Source organism: Daphnia pulex, chromosome 6, assembly GCF_021134715.1.
Source record: "Daphnia pulex isolate KAP4 chromosome 6, ASM2113471v1".
Classification (NCBI taxonomy): Eukaryota; Metazoa; Arthropoda; class Branchiopoda; order Diplostraca; family Daphniidae; genus Daphnia; species Daphnia pulex.
In genome coordinates, this window is record NC_060022.1 from 4318560 (window position 1) to 4337402 (window position 18843).

General features: G+C 41.7%; 1 protein-coding gene across 6 annotated transcripts in view; it reads left to right on the top strand.

Moving 5' to 3' along the window:
• The first annotated feature begins 4356 nt into the window (after positions 1 to 4356).
• The window catches only part of LOC124195918 (glutamate receptor ionotropic, kainate 2-like), a 33850-nt gene continuing 19363 nt past the window's right edge, over positions 4357 to 18843 (top strand). Inside the window, exons 1-2 of one of the 6 annotated variants that reach the window (XM_046590590.1) lie at positions 4357 to 5357; positions 11909 to 12070. In XM_046590590.1, the coding sequence (XP_046446546.1) occupies positions 5120 to 5357; positions 11909 to 12070 (400 nt within the window). In that variant the 5' untranslated portion in view covers positions 4357 to 5119. The remainder of the gene's footprint in view (positions 5358 to 11908; positions 12071 to 18843) is intronic. The other 5 variants (XM_046590596.1, XM_046590591.1, XM_046590595.1 and 2 more) reach the window with 5 other exon arrangements.

Here is an 18843-nt window from a genome sequence, read left to right on the forward strand (position 1 = left end):
CGCCCATCTTTTGTCGGCAATCAAGGGAATCAGACGAGGGGAAGAAAAAAGAAGAAGAATGAATGCCGATGCGTTAAAAGCATTGTTTAATATGTCTCCGGTAATGACAGTTGACTGCATGTTGGGTTAGATCACAAGAGTTTCACCGACCTCGTCGTCGACTTGCACCCACATTGATCCGGGAGCTGACGAGTTATTGCTCCTACAAGTCGACCAGCTGAAGAAATAAGGGAACGTGTTAGTAGGGGGGTTGTCTATATAGATTCTTCTCCAACGGTATTGTAATACGACACACAATTCCCGCACCCTACACACCAACGTGAAAATGGAAGAGGCTGTGATGGGCTGCTCCTGCTGGATATGCGTCGGATGCCCGCCAATACGATTCGACTAGTTTACGACGCGTCGTTTTATACGAGACGCCGCCCGATGCAATACGCGGAGCGCCGTCAACTCCCGACTCGAGACATTCAAACTCGACAATGTATATACCGGTATACCTTCTTCATCGGCGTCCATTTGCGTATCATCTACTCGGTGATTCACGCGGCAGCTCCGGATGCAATCAAACCGTTTCTCATCTCTTATTTTATTTTGGCTTTTGGATCTGATGATGACAGTTATATTTGTATTTTCATTTTGTGTGATCAAGCCAAGCCTCCGATTATGTTTCATCTCTCTTTTCTCTTTTCAGCCCCCCAAAAACAGATATAACATTCAATATCCAAATAAAAGATGGCTGGCCAAAATATATATGGGCGTTGTGAAAGGGGAAAAAACAAGTGCTGGACTGCTGTAAATTATAGCGAGCGGCCAAAATAGGACAAGAATCTTGGCTTCCAACTTTCTGGTACATACACAGTAGTATCCAGCGGCAACTTCTGTGTAACATTCTGTATTACACAACCAAGGCAACAAGAATATTAAGGAATCTAAAGGGATCTAGCCAATTTGGTCGGGCCCCTATATATTAGCTTTTATACTATCAAAGGCGATGTCTTTGAATCAATTAGCGACCGGAATATTGTTAACGTTTCAAAGCTATCATAGCTATCTATACCCGCAGCAGCTACGAATTCATTATTTCTATTGTACAGGTTTAAAGAAATCAAAATAACAAGGTGATGCCATGTCTTATTTATATTTAATACGCGGTGCGCCAGTGATATATACATTATTCTCGTCAGTGCCGAATAGATTAATCAAGCCTTTATTACGTAACTTTCGCCCCCTCCTTTCTTGAAGGATCGCACAGTGTTGGCTGTCGCATGTATAACCATACTACAGTGCCGCAGCAACACTTATCGCGCTGTGTGCAGCGCATGTAATATAGGAAAACGCGCTATATAGCGTGGGACGAAGATATCCGGGGGTGTTACAACACTGTTTGACTTTTTATATGTATACATACAGTACAGCTAAGATGGAAAAAAATAAATAAAAATAATCACAAGTGATGAGAGAAGATGAAGAAAAGCTATAAGCTATATATAATATACCAATTGGGCTGTGATGACTCTCTTATTAGATGTGTACAAACGCGGGAGGGGGTTTTTTCCCTGTATATTTATATCCGGTTCTGCGCTTTATCTGCTCAACGCCAACAATCGATGATGTGATGATATTAATAAAATAAAGGGGGATCTTGCTGGTGGGCATCTTTCTAACTTTTGAAATTGACATCATAGGAGAGAAAAGCTCGTCTCCATAGTTTCGCACTAGATTCAATAGCGAAATTATGCAGATAAAGGGCTTCGTTTATTACACACACACACACACAATAAACCAGCGCGTTCTAGAAATGTCGATTCCAACTGGCTTATACGTAATAAAGCGAGCGCGGGCTATTTGAAAAAATAAAATAAATGAGCACAACTATTATACGTTTGGTGCTATATCGAGGTGTATATAGGAGATATAGAGTCTAGCTCCATTAATGTATGCTGCTCATCTTTTTCACACTCTCCATCTTTTTTTTTTTAGCCCAGGCTTCATCCCTCCCATCAATCGTCCGCACACCCCTCGGTCGTTCGGACGGACTTTCCTTCCATCTTCGCCGAGCTGTTAACTGGCCGCAATCGTTGAAGCTTAGCTCCGTGGAAGGGAAAAGTGGCGGGGACCCTGTATATCCATCATCTATAGTATAGTATATCGTCCGCGCGGATAGCTCTCCTGATTTGATCTATCACACCCAGCAGAGCCATCTTCTTATATGAAAATCAATTTTTATAGCCCGCCTGAAAAAATCCCGCGTGACGGGGACTGCGCTGGCCATTCAAGTCAACTCTCTCTCTCTCTCACTCTTGTATAATAATGTGCCATATCTTATTTTTGTTTTCGCCCATGTTATTATTATTATTTAATGCCTCTATTGCTTTGTCTTTATACTCTTCTATACATTTAGTTTGATGCGCCCGGCAGCAACTGTAGATATCCGCCAGTGCTGGATTTACAATATTGATCTCTAATATTGCTGGACAGTGGACTGTGGATCGCAGTGCAGCTGGATAAAAGCTGCAAAGAGGAGAGAGAGAAATGGACATGTTACAGATGATGATGATGTTAGGATCTCGTTTGGGTGGCGCTTGTGTGATGTTGTGCCTTGTTCCGTGTCACGACCGTCGCTCGCGGTCATTTCGAGCGGACGGGTTTTTTTTTCCTTCTTATTCACGCAGATACCTATACACATCTTATATAGCTAGATCAAAAAAGGGGGAAATTATTAAGAGCTCCTTGGCGGATTTTGCCTGGCTAACCAATGTATAGCTGCTGCTTCGATATATAGCCCCCGCACATTTTATATTTTTATTTTCATTTTTTTGGCTGTCCAGTGGTTGTTGTTGCCCAGTGAATATAGCTTCCGCTCCCATAATCGATAGCTTGGTATAACAAGATACTGGCTGGGCCAACAACAGCAAGGATGACGGCCGTGTGGGTTGGATTTACACTACAAAAACAATATCTATCTCTCTCTACGTGCTGGGCTGTAATAGAGAGAGAAAAAAAAGAATGGTCCCAATAAGTGTAATAAAACACACAACGAGCCCCTGTATGTATAGCTATAGTATACCATCCAGCGACCCACTCAATCCTTTTTCGTGTTTTTCTTTTTTCTTTCTCCGTCGTGGATATTACTATCTCTAGACACTTGGGCGCTGGGCAGCGTTGCTCTTGTAGATACTCTCACACACGTATACTTATAAGTTGGTATATATGAAAAAAGCCAAAATTCATCTTCCGGACATCCGGTTTCTCCCCATCCTGGCATCTGGCATCAAAACCAGAAGAATGGATATCAATCATCCGGCCGAAAATAGAAACGACGTAGAAAAGAGATGAGCAGCACTATCAACTATATAAATGTATAATAGCATAACAACAGCTATAGACAGCAGAGAGATCTATATAGAAATAATGAAATGGCGCTTATAGAATCAAGGTGGTGATAATATAATGCACTCTTGACGGATCAGTTTGCCCATCAGCAGCAATATCGTATGATTTCCCATTAGAGATATGTACCCATTGATTTCCATGTTGACTGAGAACACACATTTCGTCGTCTGCTGGCTGCGTCGCTTTGTTGAACGTCGAACGACAAATCCTACTCGGTCGCCAACCAAACACGTCGTGAAACAATAGATGGACTTTGCTTTGCAATCGGAGACGATCGAAACAATTGACAGCGTTCTAACGTGATCATGATATAAGAAATAAACCATGTTGTACAACATGATTACACGGCCAAATGTATAAATTATCTAAGCGCATCTTGGGTTCATTTTCGATTCATCTGGCGTGTGTCTGATGAATGTGTTAACTTCAAAAATGGAAAAGATGATAACATATGCTGATCGGCTTTGTCCAGCATGTTAGATTTTGATTGACATCAGCCAAAAATGTACGGTCTAGTTGCTATTGCGAATGGGAAAAAATCGGCGGGCTCCTGAGCTGGGGGCTAGAACCAATTGCAGGATCTATAATGCGCCGTCGCAGCATTGGCGGTCCGGCCTTTATTATATTTTAGCCCTCCTGCAACTATATCCCGTCCGATGTCCCGACACACGAATGCGCCAAGAAAAGAGAAGAGCTGGATGAAAAGGTGTAGAGAGAGAGACAGAAGAGACAGTATAGAGTTCGTCTCTCCTAGATATAGGCAGGACAGGAGCTCGCATCAGGAGCTACATACTACACCCATCGAAGAGTCGGGCGGGATATGACAAGTCCTACATAGGAGCGGAGGGATTTTTATTTTCTCTTCGTTCAGGAGGGTGGTGCTGGTGGTTGGTACTGGGGTACGTGGGTCGAAGCGCATAAGACACAGGAGTGGGTGGGAGAGGGTGTTTCTGTCTTTGGCTCCTTCTGCGTGTGTGCTGTGTGTGTCCCGCTGCCGGATGGGTGTGTGTGTAGGATCGGCGGGAGTAGCAGCTTTTTGGGAGAAGCCAGTCGCTTACGGGCTGCCTTGACGACAGGAGCAGTGCTGTACAAACTCCCGCTCGCCCTCTGACATCGTCGATTGAAACTTTTCTTGATATTATTTGCATTTTTCTGACCCCAAATGTATTTCCAGACCTCCGCTCCACGTCAGTAGTATTCCGTTGACGATTTTTCATTCGATCTTTTTTTTTCCATCCCGAATCTGTTCTTCCATTTTCCCGTTTTTTGGTCATTTGAATATTTATTATCTCTCCCCCTTACCTTCCGTCGTCTTGGTCAGGAGTGGCCAGTGAGACCAGGTGTGTGTCAGCCATACACATAGTTCGTTATCCGAGTGTGTGTGCCAGCTTGACTCAAAAACACCAAAACACCAGTGATGTTTCTTATTCCCTAACGATCAATCGAACGCTCATTTCTCCGATCATCGCTGTCTGGAAAGTCCATCGGCTGGATCGTCGGTTGGTTGGGACACGGGACTGTGACACAGGGAAGCCGGTGAGGTGCTATAGTCGTTATTGCTGCCGGCCTGCCGAAACAAAAAAAAAGAAAAAGTTGATCGCACTGCTGCTGTGCAGGGAGGACTGAAAAGGAGCGCTAGGCCACAAAAAGGAGCAGCGCCATAAGCGGAGTGTGTGAGGAGGAGCCACCAGGAGCCGGTAAGGAACTCGATGAATTGAGCGCCATGGGAGCGGCAGCAGTGAGGAAGCGAGAAAAGTGGAAATGGCTCCTTCCGTCCTGGGCTCCAGCGACAACTTTGAGCGGAACTCACGAAGAAACCTTCCGGGCAGATGATATCCGCTTGTCGGCTGGCTATTGGTCGTCGTCGTCGTCGTCGTGGAACAGCCGCTCCTTCACCTGCCTCCTCGCCCTCGCCTTCATCTTCCAGTCCGTTTCGGCACTTCCGCCAGTCATCCGAATAGGTACAAAAATAATTTTTAAAAAATCGATAGACAAGAACCCAATTATTATTCGCCCCCACTTTTCTTATATAATACCAAGAAAGAAAAAAAAATGCTACAAAGTTTCTTATCGATTTTTTTGGACTCGACTGTTCTGTACCACTCACAGCAAGTAGTAACGTAGTTGGAGGATAGAAAAAAAGAACTAGTAGTTATATTTGATTTGATTTTCACTACGTCTTATATCCAACTCGTTCCGGAAGCTCTTCTTCTTCCGGCCGGAACGATATTTCTAGACGCAAAATGCCGGTAGGGATATACTCTATAGAGAGAGCTGAAGGATGATTGAATTTTCTTCCCCCTACATTATTCGCTCGAATTTGATCTTCAGTCTATATTAGAAATATGTAGATTGTTCCCTATTTCTAGATATATCTATTAGCCAATCGGGATCTCTACATCTTCTCTTACATGTATTATTTTTTTTTGTCTGGATAGTTATCCCCGAGGCCGCATATTTCCCCTCCCCCACGAGCGGCTGTGCAGCTACTACTATCTAGCCTTTGATTTAGTAAGGCGTCCTATATGTGTGTGCAGTTCCGATTGTGTAGACTCGACGACTAGAACGTTGACAGGAATCCGTTTGCGTGAAATCCGCAACTCGTCGTCACTATTGGGAATATCTATAGACTTAACTTTTCGCTACATTGGGTTGATATGCGCCTGCCACCACGTTCCGCTTCGATGTGTATAGATTCAGCCCGGCTTAAAAAAGAATGTCCTCTCGCCAAGGATGCAGATATAGAGTCTTGCAGATGATGATTGATGGATTGGGTTTAATGCGGAATATGTAGTACAGTGTATAATAGAAGTTAAATCAATCCGATATTGGCCGTCTAACCATGGGTCTATACATGTCGTGGGCTCATCATTACCTGGACGAAAGGAAAGGAGAAGGAAAGTGGGAAAGAGAATAGAAAAAAGAAGGGGATTTTGAACAAAAATAAAAGTAAAAAGTAAAAAGACTCAAACTATATAGAGGAGGCTAGATATGTATGTAACCAATCCGATTAGTGCGGCCGTCCCCATGCCCGTTCCACCCTCAAAAGAATAGAGGAGAGAAAAAGGAGAAGAAGAAGAAGAAGAAGAAGAACCGAAAAGAAATAAGGCACAAATAAACACTCATCCAATAAAGGACACACACATTGTAACTAGAGGATATCTGGCCCAGGTACGAGTACACAGTCGTACACCTCTTAGATATTGTGCTAGCCCGCTATATGCTACTTACTTACTGGGCGGCCAAAAGTCCGGCCCAAAAAATCTTGCGCCCTGTGCGTCTTCCATACCAGCACATTTATACTAGGGGTTCACGTCATAGAGAAAAGGACTGCCAGCGGCCAGATAGAGTCTACACATGCTCGTGAAAATGTACCTCACCTGGGGGTTAGTATATGTATACCGACTAGAGGGAGGGGGGGAGAGCACTACACGGTCTACACACCCTGTAGTCGTCGTTTTGCATCATAGTGTACATACTCAATCCTCCCAACAATCCCCCCCACCTGCAAGGAAACCTTAACGCTGCTCCCAGCCACGTCTTTTCTCTTATATGCATATAGTACATCATCGAGGATTAAATTTTATAATGTATGCTGGAGCTCTAGACGTGTACATGCTGTATATAATATCGTACCAAGAGCCAGAGGAGAACCACATATCGTCCTAGATGTAGTATTATCTAAAGCATTAGGGTGGCCGGCTAATAATGATCAAAAGAATATATAGTGATAACCTAAGCGCTGGCCAGCAAAGATCCTGTTGGCTATGCCCCTCAGAGAGTGGGAGTTATATAGGATATCCGTGTGGATGGACAATTCAATGGGGAAAAAGTTGAGAGAGAAAGTAATAAGAGAAATGCGACTAGAGATGGCGATAACGGCCTGGCGAATAGGAGCCCGCCAGACCGAGAAAATAGGAGCCATTGGCGATCCTGCTGTGTCTATATCTAATGCTATTAGGCATCGAGATTGATATTATACAAGCAACCCCCAGGCGCGCGCGCTATATCAAAGATCTATACCATCGATGACGACGGGCGGGGGGTACATCATTTGGGATCTATTCAGGTCGGCGTGTTTATGTCAATAATTTTTTTTTCCTGCCGAGTTGTGGTTCTTTTCTTCCCCCAGCGCTCAAAGATCGGAACGTGTCGATCCTGTGGAAGACCAGCGGATATTATTTATAGCCGGCCAACTCTCTCCCCCCGCCCAGCTAAGAAAAACAAATTTTTTATCGATAGCTCCTCATCAGCCATCACCTTAGTTTGGTTGGCCATTGATATCCATCGAGTGTATAGGCCATGCAGTCCACTTGTCTACACGGTCTCTGATGGAGAGAGTGTATATAGAACGTCGTAGTACATGAAATCGATATTATAAAGGCAAATAATAATCAGGGAAAAAAAAAGGATTATCAAAGACTGGGCGATGTACAGAGGAGAGCAAAGGGAAGACAGACACGATGTGCGGACATGGCCGGCGGCTGGCTGGCCAGGTAGTAACTGGTAGTATAGTCGATTGTCTCCGCTGTGACGGCTCTGTACACTTTTTGGGGCGACCCAAGCCATTGAAACGTTTGTGTACGTTCCATCATTTGTAAGGTTACGCTAGTCGTCATCTTATTAGCGAGAAGCCGTGGAAATGACAAGCTAGACCAATGTGTGTGATGTGTATGCGACAACTACATTTTTTGTCAATTTTCTTTTCTTTTTCTTCTCTGTGTTACACACAACTATTCGTGGACATGTTTTGAGCTATAGAAATAAATAATTCCTTTTTATTTTTTCGACGATAATATTGGCGCTGGACGATGCGCCACGACGAGCGAACGAGGAACTAAAAGCATACCTAGATAGCGCAGGACATTAGCACCGGGCAATGTCTGTGTAGACTTGAATATTTTTTAGATTTTATTTTCTCGTTCTGTCCATTCAAGAATTTCAGGTTCACAAGCGCAATCAGGTTTTTAGATATCCTTAAAAAAGTTTGGGTCATGTATAGACACTTTTCATTATTCGTGTTGTGCCAGACGATGTATATGGTTGCGCTGCGGTTTATTTGGTGGCCAATAAGAAGTTTTGCTTAATCACGCCAGACTGATGGAAATATAAGAATGGAAAGTTTTCGTTAAAAAGTAGCCATTTGTTGAGATCACCTTCAAAAATTGAATTAGAAAAACCTTGAGAAAAACTAAAAGTGATTTAAATCGTTTGATAAGATTTCGGTCGCGTTGAGGAGAGAATACGAAATTTCCGTTTGATATCATTTCTCCATTTTTGGCTAATAAAGTAGAGATATAAGATTGACTATAATACGTGTTATGGGTCAGGTATAACTACTGAATTAAGCCAGTCACACTTTCGGTTGAACAAGTTCTACATACCCCCCGACGTATTCCACATCAGTACCTGAAAGAGTTACTCAACAGGGTGGCTGTCACACACAAAAAAACGAGACACATTCAATTTCGACGTACACGTTTAGAAAGTCCATCAGGGCCTTCAAATAACGGGATAATCATTTTATTGGCGCGTGCTAATAATGACCAAGTACACGCATCTATTGCGTCTTTGGCCACGTCACTTTCCCACCTTCTTTTGCGTCACCTCTTACATTATTACCGTGAGTACAATTTGCAGTTGATTGAACAAAATGAAAGTAGGCATCAGAAAATAGGAATATAAATCTCTCGGTGGGGAGCTTTTCGCTGTGGGTAGGAGACTCCTGCATGTTTTACAAATGATACCTACGTATAAACTATACTACATACCGCTGATGATCTTTAGCATAATTGAGACATTCTCAAAGGTACATGACCGAACAGGTCGGCATTTTCATTCGCAGCAGCAACGATTTCCAATTTCCCCAAGGCATTTGATTACTATAAACGTAGTACCAGCGTGCAGCATAAACGGATGTGAAATTTGGCTCGCATACACTCTCGCCCACTTTCGCGTGCTGCAGTTAGGTGTGATCTGCAATCATGAACGTCCATTTAAGTGCAAAGGAGAAAGAGAGTTATGAGCGCACATTATTATGCGTTGGGTCGCTGACGGCCCATTCCTGGAATTGCATCATATACGGATTACCATATCAGATTCTGGGGGTAAAAGAAAAAGTAATCCAATGGCGTATTATATTATTACAGCCATATGGAGAGAAAGCAATAGACATTCGAAGTGACACACCTTCGACTTGTTAAATTTATCTGATTTTTTTTTAAATTTTTATTTAGTTTGACTGTCACGAGAAATAACTTGAGCAATAAAAGTTGCTTTTATTATAGCAGGTCCACTGCTGTTGTGATTCATACCAATTTCTAGATAGCTGGAAATTCGACCTTTTCTATAATATATATTTGTTGCGAAATTATTACTAAGAAAGGGAAAACTTGTTTAAAATTCAGGAAAAGGAAGAAGGAATTAAATTTTGACGTGCTGAATTCATTTGCATTCAATTAAGATACACTATATAAAAAGCTAGATACAAATGAAGGACTTTGAGCTCAGGGCCAATTTAATATTCGTTTGTTTGTTTTTCATCTGTGATATTTTTTTTAAAATTCAATTTCGATAACCCGATGCCTGTTTTTATTTGATTCCCAAGAAATTTAGACGAATGCATTTGGCCTTTAAAAAATAATAATAAATCTTATGATTTCACTTCTCTCTAGACATTGACAGAATGGGGTTTACCGGGAACGTATTTAATTAGCCATCAGGCAGGTTTTCCCACGATAAAATGGAAACCAGGAGACAGTTATTATACGGAGAAAGAAAGCAAAAAAAAAATATGTTTATTTCCTAGTCCAATAAAAAAAAAAGACGTTTAGTTAAATTCGTTTGAACTCGAGCAACTTTCGCGCGCATAGCATACGCACAACGCTGTCATTATATAGCCCTTTTTTTATTATTATTCGATACTTTCGCCTTGTAAGTTGTAACACAAACCACTCAAAAAAAAAATCCCATTTACATTTTTTAAATGCCAATTGTGTAAACAAAGGAATAACAGGTGGTGCGTTGTGCACAAATAACATACATGTGCAGCGCAGAGTATATATACGTATAGTGAAAGTCTATACACAATAAAACAAAAAGAAAAACGAGGAAATTGCTGCAAATGATCTGCAGTTCGTCTTTTTCGCCTTTCTCTCGTGCCCGCGTTCATCACCACCCCGATATCTTTTTGTTTTTTCACGTCAAAACTTTGCACGATATTTTATTTCGTTTTTGATACAGAGCGCAGCTGCTGTCTAATAATGAACGGGTATTATAAACAGCGTATAGAAAAGTAAAAGTTTCTCCCGAGTGCGAGCGCTCGTGTTGTTTATTCCTCTCAGCAAATTTTTCGGATCGTTACATTCATTTCCCAGGAATGAGACCAGCACACATGTACAGAATTCCATTCATTAAAATTTTAATACTCATTGACTAGAAGTGTTTTTTTTTCCTAGGTGAATAAATTAGAGACGGAGGGTAGGCCTATTTGAATCAAGTTAACTTTTTGACAGAAATGTCACATTTTTATCACTCAACTTTTGATTTCGGCTGCGCTGTTCTTTCTATTGAAAATTGAATTTATAATATGTAGTAAACTTTCTGTTTCAGTAGTTTTTACATCTTCCTTCCAACGTGCAAGGGCTGTTTAATACTAGGAATTTAAATTCATAAGAGTAGATATTTTTTGTAGGGTAATTCCGTATATGGTCGTTGGGTATACCCTTGAAGCATCTTCCCTATAGATACCATATCCTGGCGATGTTATATTAGGAGCTAGTATAGGGATTTGACGATGTTGACAACGGTCTAAAACGAGAGAAGGGGAAAAGGTTGGAGGCTGGGAAATTACCTATTAAACTGCTGGTCGTTGATGGTTTCGTATGTAGTACCAAATTTTTTCCTTTTTGTGTGCGGACCGTTGTGATGGCGCCGTTTGACGTCCGTTTAAAAACGGGTAAAAGTCAACCGTTTCGACATATCGCATCTCTCGTAAAATATATCTATTCTCCCCTTCTCACATAAAAAAATAAAATAAAACCCGTTGGCCTTCTGCCTAGCATTTTAACCAAAAAGCTTTCGATAAAAATAAAAAAAAGAGAAAATCTAGCTGGCGACGGGTTCAACGAGAACAAAAAAATAAAAATAAAAAAACAAAAATGCAAAATGACCAAAAATAGAAAAGAGGATATACAAAGATTGATTAGAAGGCTATGTTCATACAAGTCAATAAGATTCAAATATTATTCCGCAGGTAGACTGAGAGAGATTATTTTATCCTTGTAGAAATTTACGATCGGCCCCAATTATTATTTGGCCATAGCATCGGGTCCGCAATAATAATTCGAGCATTCTCCAGCATCTGTTGATATTATGGACCAAAAATGCTAATGATTATTTTTGTTTTTGGCTTTCACTTTTTCTCCCACACACGTGTCAATCGTCCGAAAAAATTTTCCAAACCAAACCAAACCAAACCCTAAAAAAAAAACGTGATGCGAATTTCTGACAGGTGGGATCTTCCGAGAGGATCAGAAGGACGGCAGCGCTGAACTGGCCTTCAAGTATGCCGTCTACCGGTTGAATCGCGAACGCACCATTTTGCCCAACACGACGCTCGTGTACGACATCCAGTACGTGCCGAGGGACGACAGCTTTCGCACGTCCAAAAAAGGTAACACACAACACATCAACAAATTAACATTACAATCATAATAATAATCCACTCGGTTCCGTACTTGTCCCGCAATAAACCTGGAACAACTCTCCCCAAAAAGCAAATGACTGCGTGACATTCATCACGAACGGAAAACATTCAAAAACAACCAAACAAAAATCTGGGCACTCTGAGATAACCTCGTGCGAATCATCCCGTCATAAATTATAAAACTTGTCATCGAGACCTATGGAATAATAACCCAAAAAGGTGTTTCTTCGTGCTGCTGGTGGGGTTCGCATTGAGTTTTTCTTTTGAGGACTCCATCAAAGTGCCGTAAATTACACGAGGAAACGCCAAGAGCCCGCGTGAATTTAGCCCGAAGACATGTACTGTATAGAGTTGAAGCTCTAACATGTGTTGGACTATTTACAATAATGTACGAGCTGTGTTGTGTACGGCCAAATTGTACACGACATGTACACATCCAGACAGCAGTTCAAAAGGGTCGGTCGCTAGGCAAGCGGGGAAGAGAGAAATCGCCCGCGAGTTTTGAAAAAGGAGAAAGAAAAAAGAAAGTGAAGATACAAGGAATAGACACAAGACCCGGCATTATTATATAGCGCTATGCATGTCTGGTATATACCTCTGACTTGGGAGAGAGAGAGTTTCTCTATGTGTGTGTCTCCCGCCCACCTCATTCAAATGTTTATGGGATGCATCAAAAAAAGAGCCTAAAAGTTTGGCACCGCAGGAGAGTCTACACAGAAATTTTCTCCGTTATATTCGGCCCGTTATATTCCCATCTGCCACGACTATCCTATATGCAATTGCCCGGCCCACGTTTACGTACGGAAAATCCCAAAGAGAAAGGAGGGGAAAAGTCCCTGCTACATAATGCGCTAACGGCCTATCGAGTCGATTTGTATAAACACCCAAAAATAGTCAAAAACACTTTGTTTAAAAAATAGACGCATGAGATTATCATTATATTCTATACGCCACTCCTACATCTTCCACCAGATAAACCATTAAAAAAAAGCACTAGCTTTCCATTACAAAATTTCAACTTTGCCAATGATATATCTTGATATGACGAGTGCAAATAGCTTTGCTGCGCTATAGGCTATATTATTATTATTTAGCCGGGCCCCAGTGTATTATTCTAAAAGCATCCAAACATGCACAGCCATGACATACTCCTGTTATGGGTTGATCAAGAACAGGCGCCACCGCTGTTTGTCGCTCTCTCTCTTTCCATAGTGTCTCTCTCTTGATGGGACTCATAGACGAAACTTGGGAGCCTATACAAATATAGTGCCTGTACATACATGACCCACCAAAAATAAAAAATGTGTCCCTTCTCTTTTCTTTTTCAAAAGCGAATACGAAAAAAGCGCCAAAGATATTCACGCACAAAATAAAAGATGGAAACTTTCAACGCTATTCAACTTCTATAATATATAATACTGTACACTTGCCGAATAGATGTGTGCCATTGCGCATTATCATCACGCAGTTACGGTTAATAACATCCGTGTCAATCAAAATAAAATCCTTTTTTCTATTTTTGCCGGACGCGGAATTTCTCTTATTTTTGCACGCGCGGGCTCGGCTGAATGCAATTCGTGAGAATGCGAACGCGCGCACTGCCGATTCGGACCGGAAATTCGTGACTGCTTCATCTAATTGCTTCCTCCTTCCTCTACACGATATTACCTTGAAGTGTATCAGATTATGTATTATTGTGATGATGCGCTCTATCCAGTTTTCACTACAAATTCCCGACTCTTTTCAATTAATCTCAACTTTCTCGGAATTTTCTTGGCCGGAATAAAAACCTTCGGAAATTGATTTTTGGCATTAAGAATTCTGCCTCGTCAAACCAAATCAGGAAATAACAACATTTAATGCTGCAGAATCTCTCCACAGATTAAATGAAATGACTTACCGAATGCGCAATTTTTATTTATTTTAATTTATTGATTTTTTGGCGTTAGAGTGGCGTCGTTGATATTTGTGAGACTGTTGGATGGAATTGGGCGGTGTGGATAGGTCGACTGGGTATGGTATATTAAATATATTATTGCCCATAAATAATCTAAGTATATTATAAATGAACGTCGCCAGACCAGATCACCCCGCTGGAACCCCACCCAGCCATGCGTAGGTGGTTGATGAATGCGCGGTTCATTAGGAAAGCGAAACGAAAAATCTAACGTAATAAATGAATATTTAATCCTGCGTATACATACAGTATAGTATACACACCAGAGGAATCTTACGAGTTAATAATAATATAAAAAAGAAGAAGAAGAAGCTCAACTCAGCTTATAGTACATCAGCCAGCCAGCCAGTGATGACGTCCAAGTCTGGCGTGAAAGTCTGGCTAGTATACGCTAGTGTACATGCACGTAAAAGAATCTAGAGAGAAGGAGATGATGATGATGATGCGCCGGAGAAAGCGCATGGCAGATAGCGCAGAGAAACTCTATATTCCTCCTGCTGCTGTCTCTTTGCTGTGCTGCTGTGTCATTCGCTGGAGATTTTTTCCTTGACGTGTTAGGACTCGAGAGCTTCGGCTCACTTCTGGTCGTGAGTGATGAGACATGCCATAATAGCGGCATCGCCTATAGCCAATACAACAACAAAAAAAGGCCACAGAATCCCAAGAATAATCTGAGGAGAAAGGTACCTACAGCACATTATAGACTATTATTATGCGCATTATTTATATTATCTATACGGTATAGGTATTTTTTCCTCACGATGTTTAAACTATTTGACACGAGAGGACTATTAAAAAATGATACTTTTGACTGAGACTGTATCTGTCGCGGTGCTACATCCCTACATAAAGAATTAAGGATGTATACAGCTATAGAGTTGGCTTAACTGTTTAGGTCATGCCCGGTCCGTGTAACATTGGTATTTCTTTCTTAACTCGTTAGGAGGAATATTTTTCATCCTCTCTCGCGCCCACCCACTACGTTCGCCCGTCACAAAAACCCAAAAGATGCCATACAAGTTTGGTTGTGTGGATACACATCAAATGTCTATATGCCCATTCAGTCGAATCTTTATACAATAAGAATTGATTTTGCCAATTTGGACAGCAGCAGGGGAACACAAAAGCGGCCTGAAGGCTCTTTTATTAGCAACACCTCGATGCTGGCGGAGTGCTATTACGATGTCGCCCGCGAGCCTTTTGAGATTATTATTCGCCAGCCCCAAAAAGGGCAAAATGCAATGCACGCGCGTGTGTTTATGATGTGGCGAGGGGGGGCGAAACTAACAAACCGCTTTAACAGCCCATCGATGCGGAGAAACTGAAATGGGAAAAAATAAATGGCGCTGGCCTCTCCATCTTCTTTCTGGCCGGAATATAAAGAAAAATCTTTTTTTAATGTACGCACACAACAAAGAGAGCTAGCTAGCTAGCCTCTTTTGCACTATACGAAATCGTTTGTTGTGGTAGTCCATGGTGAGACGAGAAAAATATCCCACAAATCACCGCCCGTAAATAAATAATCATTCCAACAACAACCTCCCAAAAAAAGAAGAAACATTTAACTTTTATTTTATTTTTTATGGGTCCACCATATAGAGGCTCCGGGGCGAAAGCCTCAAAAAATAGACACGGGGAAAAATGAATATCTGTATTCTATCTCGGCATAGCACTCTCTCTCTCTCTCTCTTTTATTCGTTTTTTCCTCTTTCACTCCGCGCGCGGAGTCTGCCGGATGGTGTATGTCCTACGGTATGGATATGTACATATACACGCGTGTGCCCTTAGACACTGGTGGTGGGGTATAAGGCCGGCACACCACTTTCTCCAATCATCTCCTAGACAAGAAGAAGAGAGAATAAAGAAAAGAAAGAAGAAGAGTGAGAAGCATCTACAACAGAGGACACATGGCATACCATCACTCTCTCCTCTTAGTTTATCCCGCTATACATTTTTCTTTTTTTTTTTTGCTAGACCGATGAGAGAGATCTCTATGATAAGATGTTAATATTTATTTATTTATCTTCGTGTCGGCGGCAGCACATCACTCGTGCGCTGGCTTCTTCTGGTTCTCCCCTTCATTTCTTCCGCACCGATCCCTTTCATCCCTTTTTTAATAATCAATAGAGAGAGAGAGAGAGCCCTGGCCATCTTCCTCCTCAATGGCGTGATGGAATAATAGAGTGGATGCTGCTGCTGTGGTGTGAAATACAGCTATAGCATCTCCCGCAAGACAAGGGCCGTGAAAAATGGGGGTCGGAGGAAAAAGAATACCCAAACAAGACCCCGGCTGTCAATAGTTTGCGGCCCCACCACCGGTTAATTTGATTGTTAACCGACAATCAAGTACCAAATTACGACGATAAACATTTCCTTTTTTTTTTTTAAATCAACGATCAAATTATTTTATAATTCAAAAAAACAAGTAACAACTTTAATGGCTGCGGGTTGTTATATTTTTTAAAAGAAACGTCTTTTTTATTCTTGTTTTGTTTCTCCCGCATTTTTTGAGTTGTTTGTTGGGCTGGACGCCGGGAATCGGGACAAGTAAATCCAGTGTCCTTGGCGATCAACACGGCCGGCACGTCAGACACGTCGGTAATCGAAAAAACGTCAATGCTGGGCGGATAAGAAAAAGCCAGAAGCCTATATAGACAAGAAAATAAGAAAAAAAGAATCTCGAGCGCCGCTCCGACGTATAGTTAAAGTCAAAGAGATGAACTTTTCTTCCTTTTTCTTTTATTTTGGGTCCGTTGTCTTCCATGCATTCCAATTTTGCGGGTCCGGTTTCCTGCTGGACTCGTATCTAACGTGTCAAGAAGCGGCAGGAGTACATAGAGAATCCCGGGGTAAAACAACATCGCACAACATTTGTTCTCAAATAAATCCCTCGCTCGCGACGTGAGTGCGTGTATAGTCGTCACATTCACACAAAGACAGCACGAACATTGCCTACTCTACTATACTCAGAAGAAAAAGAAGAAAAAGAAGAGGACGTTACAGATCAGGTCCCGGATTCATCGGCCCTCAGAGACTCGTGTGAGAGAAGAGGGACCTTATCGACAATATAGCTGGACAGCACACAAGTCTGTTGTATTGTGTCGGGAATAGTTACATCTTCGCCCCTCCTCCTCCTTCGTCTGCATGTCTAGAAACTTTTGTCGAGATGTTTTGGTTTTGTTTTGGACGATGGTAGACTTTGAAAGATGTACACGCTCGAGCACGTAGAGCCGGAGATCGCGCCTTCACCTTATTCTAGAAATCGAATCAAAAAAGTTGAAGATAATGATATTATCTAACTATACAAGAGACAACTTTCTCTTCCTCTGTTTCCACTCGGATTTGATTTTGTCGACAGCAGCCGGGGGCCAAAAAATAAAATCAAAAAATCTACTTCTTCTTCTTCTTTTCTTTGCGACGAATAGGAGATCAGAATCGCACGCATCAAAGCCCGCGTGTCGTCGTTTTCTTTTTTCGTCCAGGCTGCAGAGACAATCAAATACATAATATCGTTTCGTCGACTTCTTCTTCTTCTTTTGAGTTGTCCTGCTGGGCCATCGAAATTGTCTACACGCTTGAGCACGCACCAGCAGCACACGACGCATAGGCGCACCAATAACTCTCCTCCAATCTTCAAATTTGTGTTGGCGGATGGAGTCGGGAGGGGAGGGCGATCGAGTTCAGTCGAGCCCACAGACGACACCATTTGATATTTCTTTTCTCATTATTATTATTAGAGACGATATAGAAGGGAGGTTATTACACATCAAAAGTCCAATAATCCAAAGTTAACGGGGGGATAGAACAAGTTGAAAAAAGTTAAAACAAAGAAAATGAAGAATGGTGGACCTGTAATATAAAGAGAGGAGTTGACTAATAGACTCTTAAGACAAGGTGACGGTTGACATCCAGATTAATTCCCCTCCCCCTCTTTTCTTGATTTAATTAATTATGATTATTTTTTGGAATAATGCTGCTTAATGAGGTGGGGCTATGGAGGCTATAGTATAATAATAGAGCTATATTGCAATATTAGATAGAGCTGCTCCTATATTCTCCTATTATATACAACGGGGAGGTATACATATCAACCGCAGCCCATGTACTAATAATAGGCGCATGCATAATACAACAAGGGCTCGGAGACAAGAGAGGAGCTATTATTGTTCACGGCTATAAATTCATCTGAGTAAAAAAAAAAGAAATGATCATAAAATAATAATCATTTTCAAAGGGAAAATAATCCGTCAATGTTATTATAGTGAAAGAGAAAGCGACTAGACTGCGTGCAATCAATAAAAATATGGCCATCACCGAGAGCCGATGTTCGGCTCTTCTTGTACCTCACTTAATAGGTTTGACTTTTATACGGCCTCGGCGACGGCCTTGGCCTCCCATTGGTCGTTGGGCCCATTGTGAAATCTTAAGAGGATTGATTTGCGACAGCGTACCTAACGTGTACTATACTACTCCACACACAGATGATTGATTTTGTTTAGATCTCTTCTGTTCCACATTGATAGGCAGCGTCCCGTATGTAATCCTCTCCCCCCGAGACGATTGTGTGTGTGTGTGTAACGTGAGACTGGAAGAAACCGAGTGATGAATCCGTCGAGGAGACAGAATCCATTGTGTAAATATGCGGAGGGGAAATCATGCCACACTAACCTTTAAGAGAGAGATGCAAGTCACCTTCACCGGGGCACCGAAATAATCAAAGGAAGCGGAAAGAGTCACTTTAGCGTTACATAACATCTAGTTTTATCGCATCATTCGGTTTGAT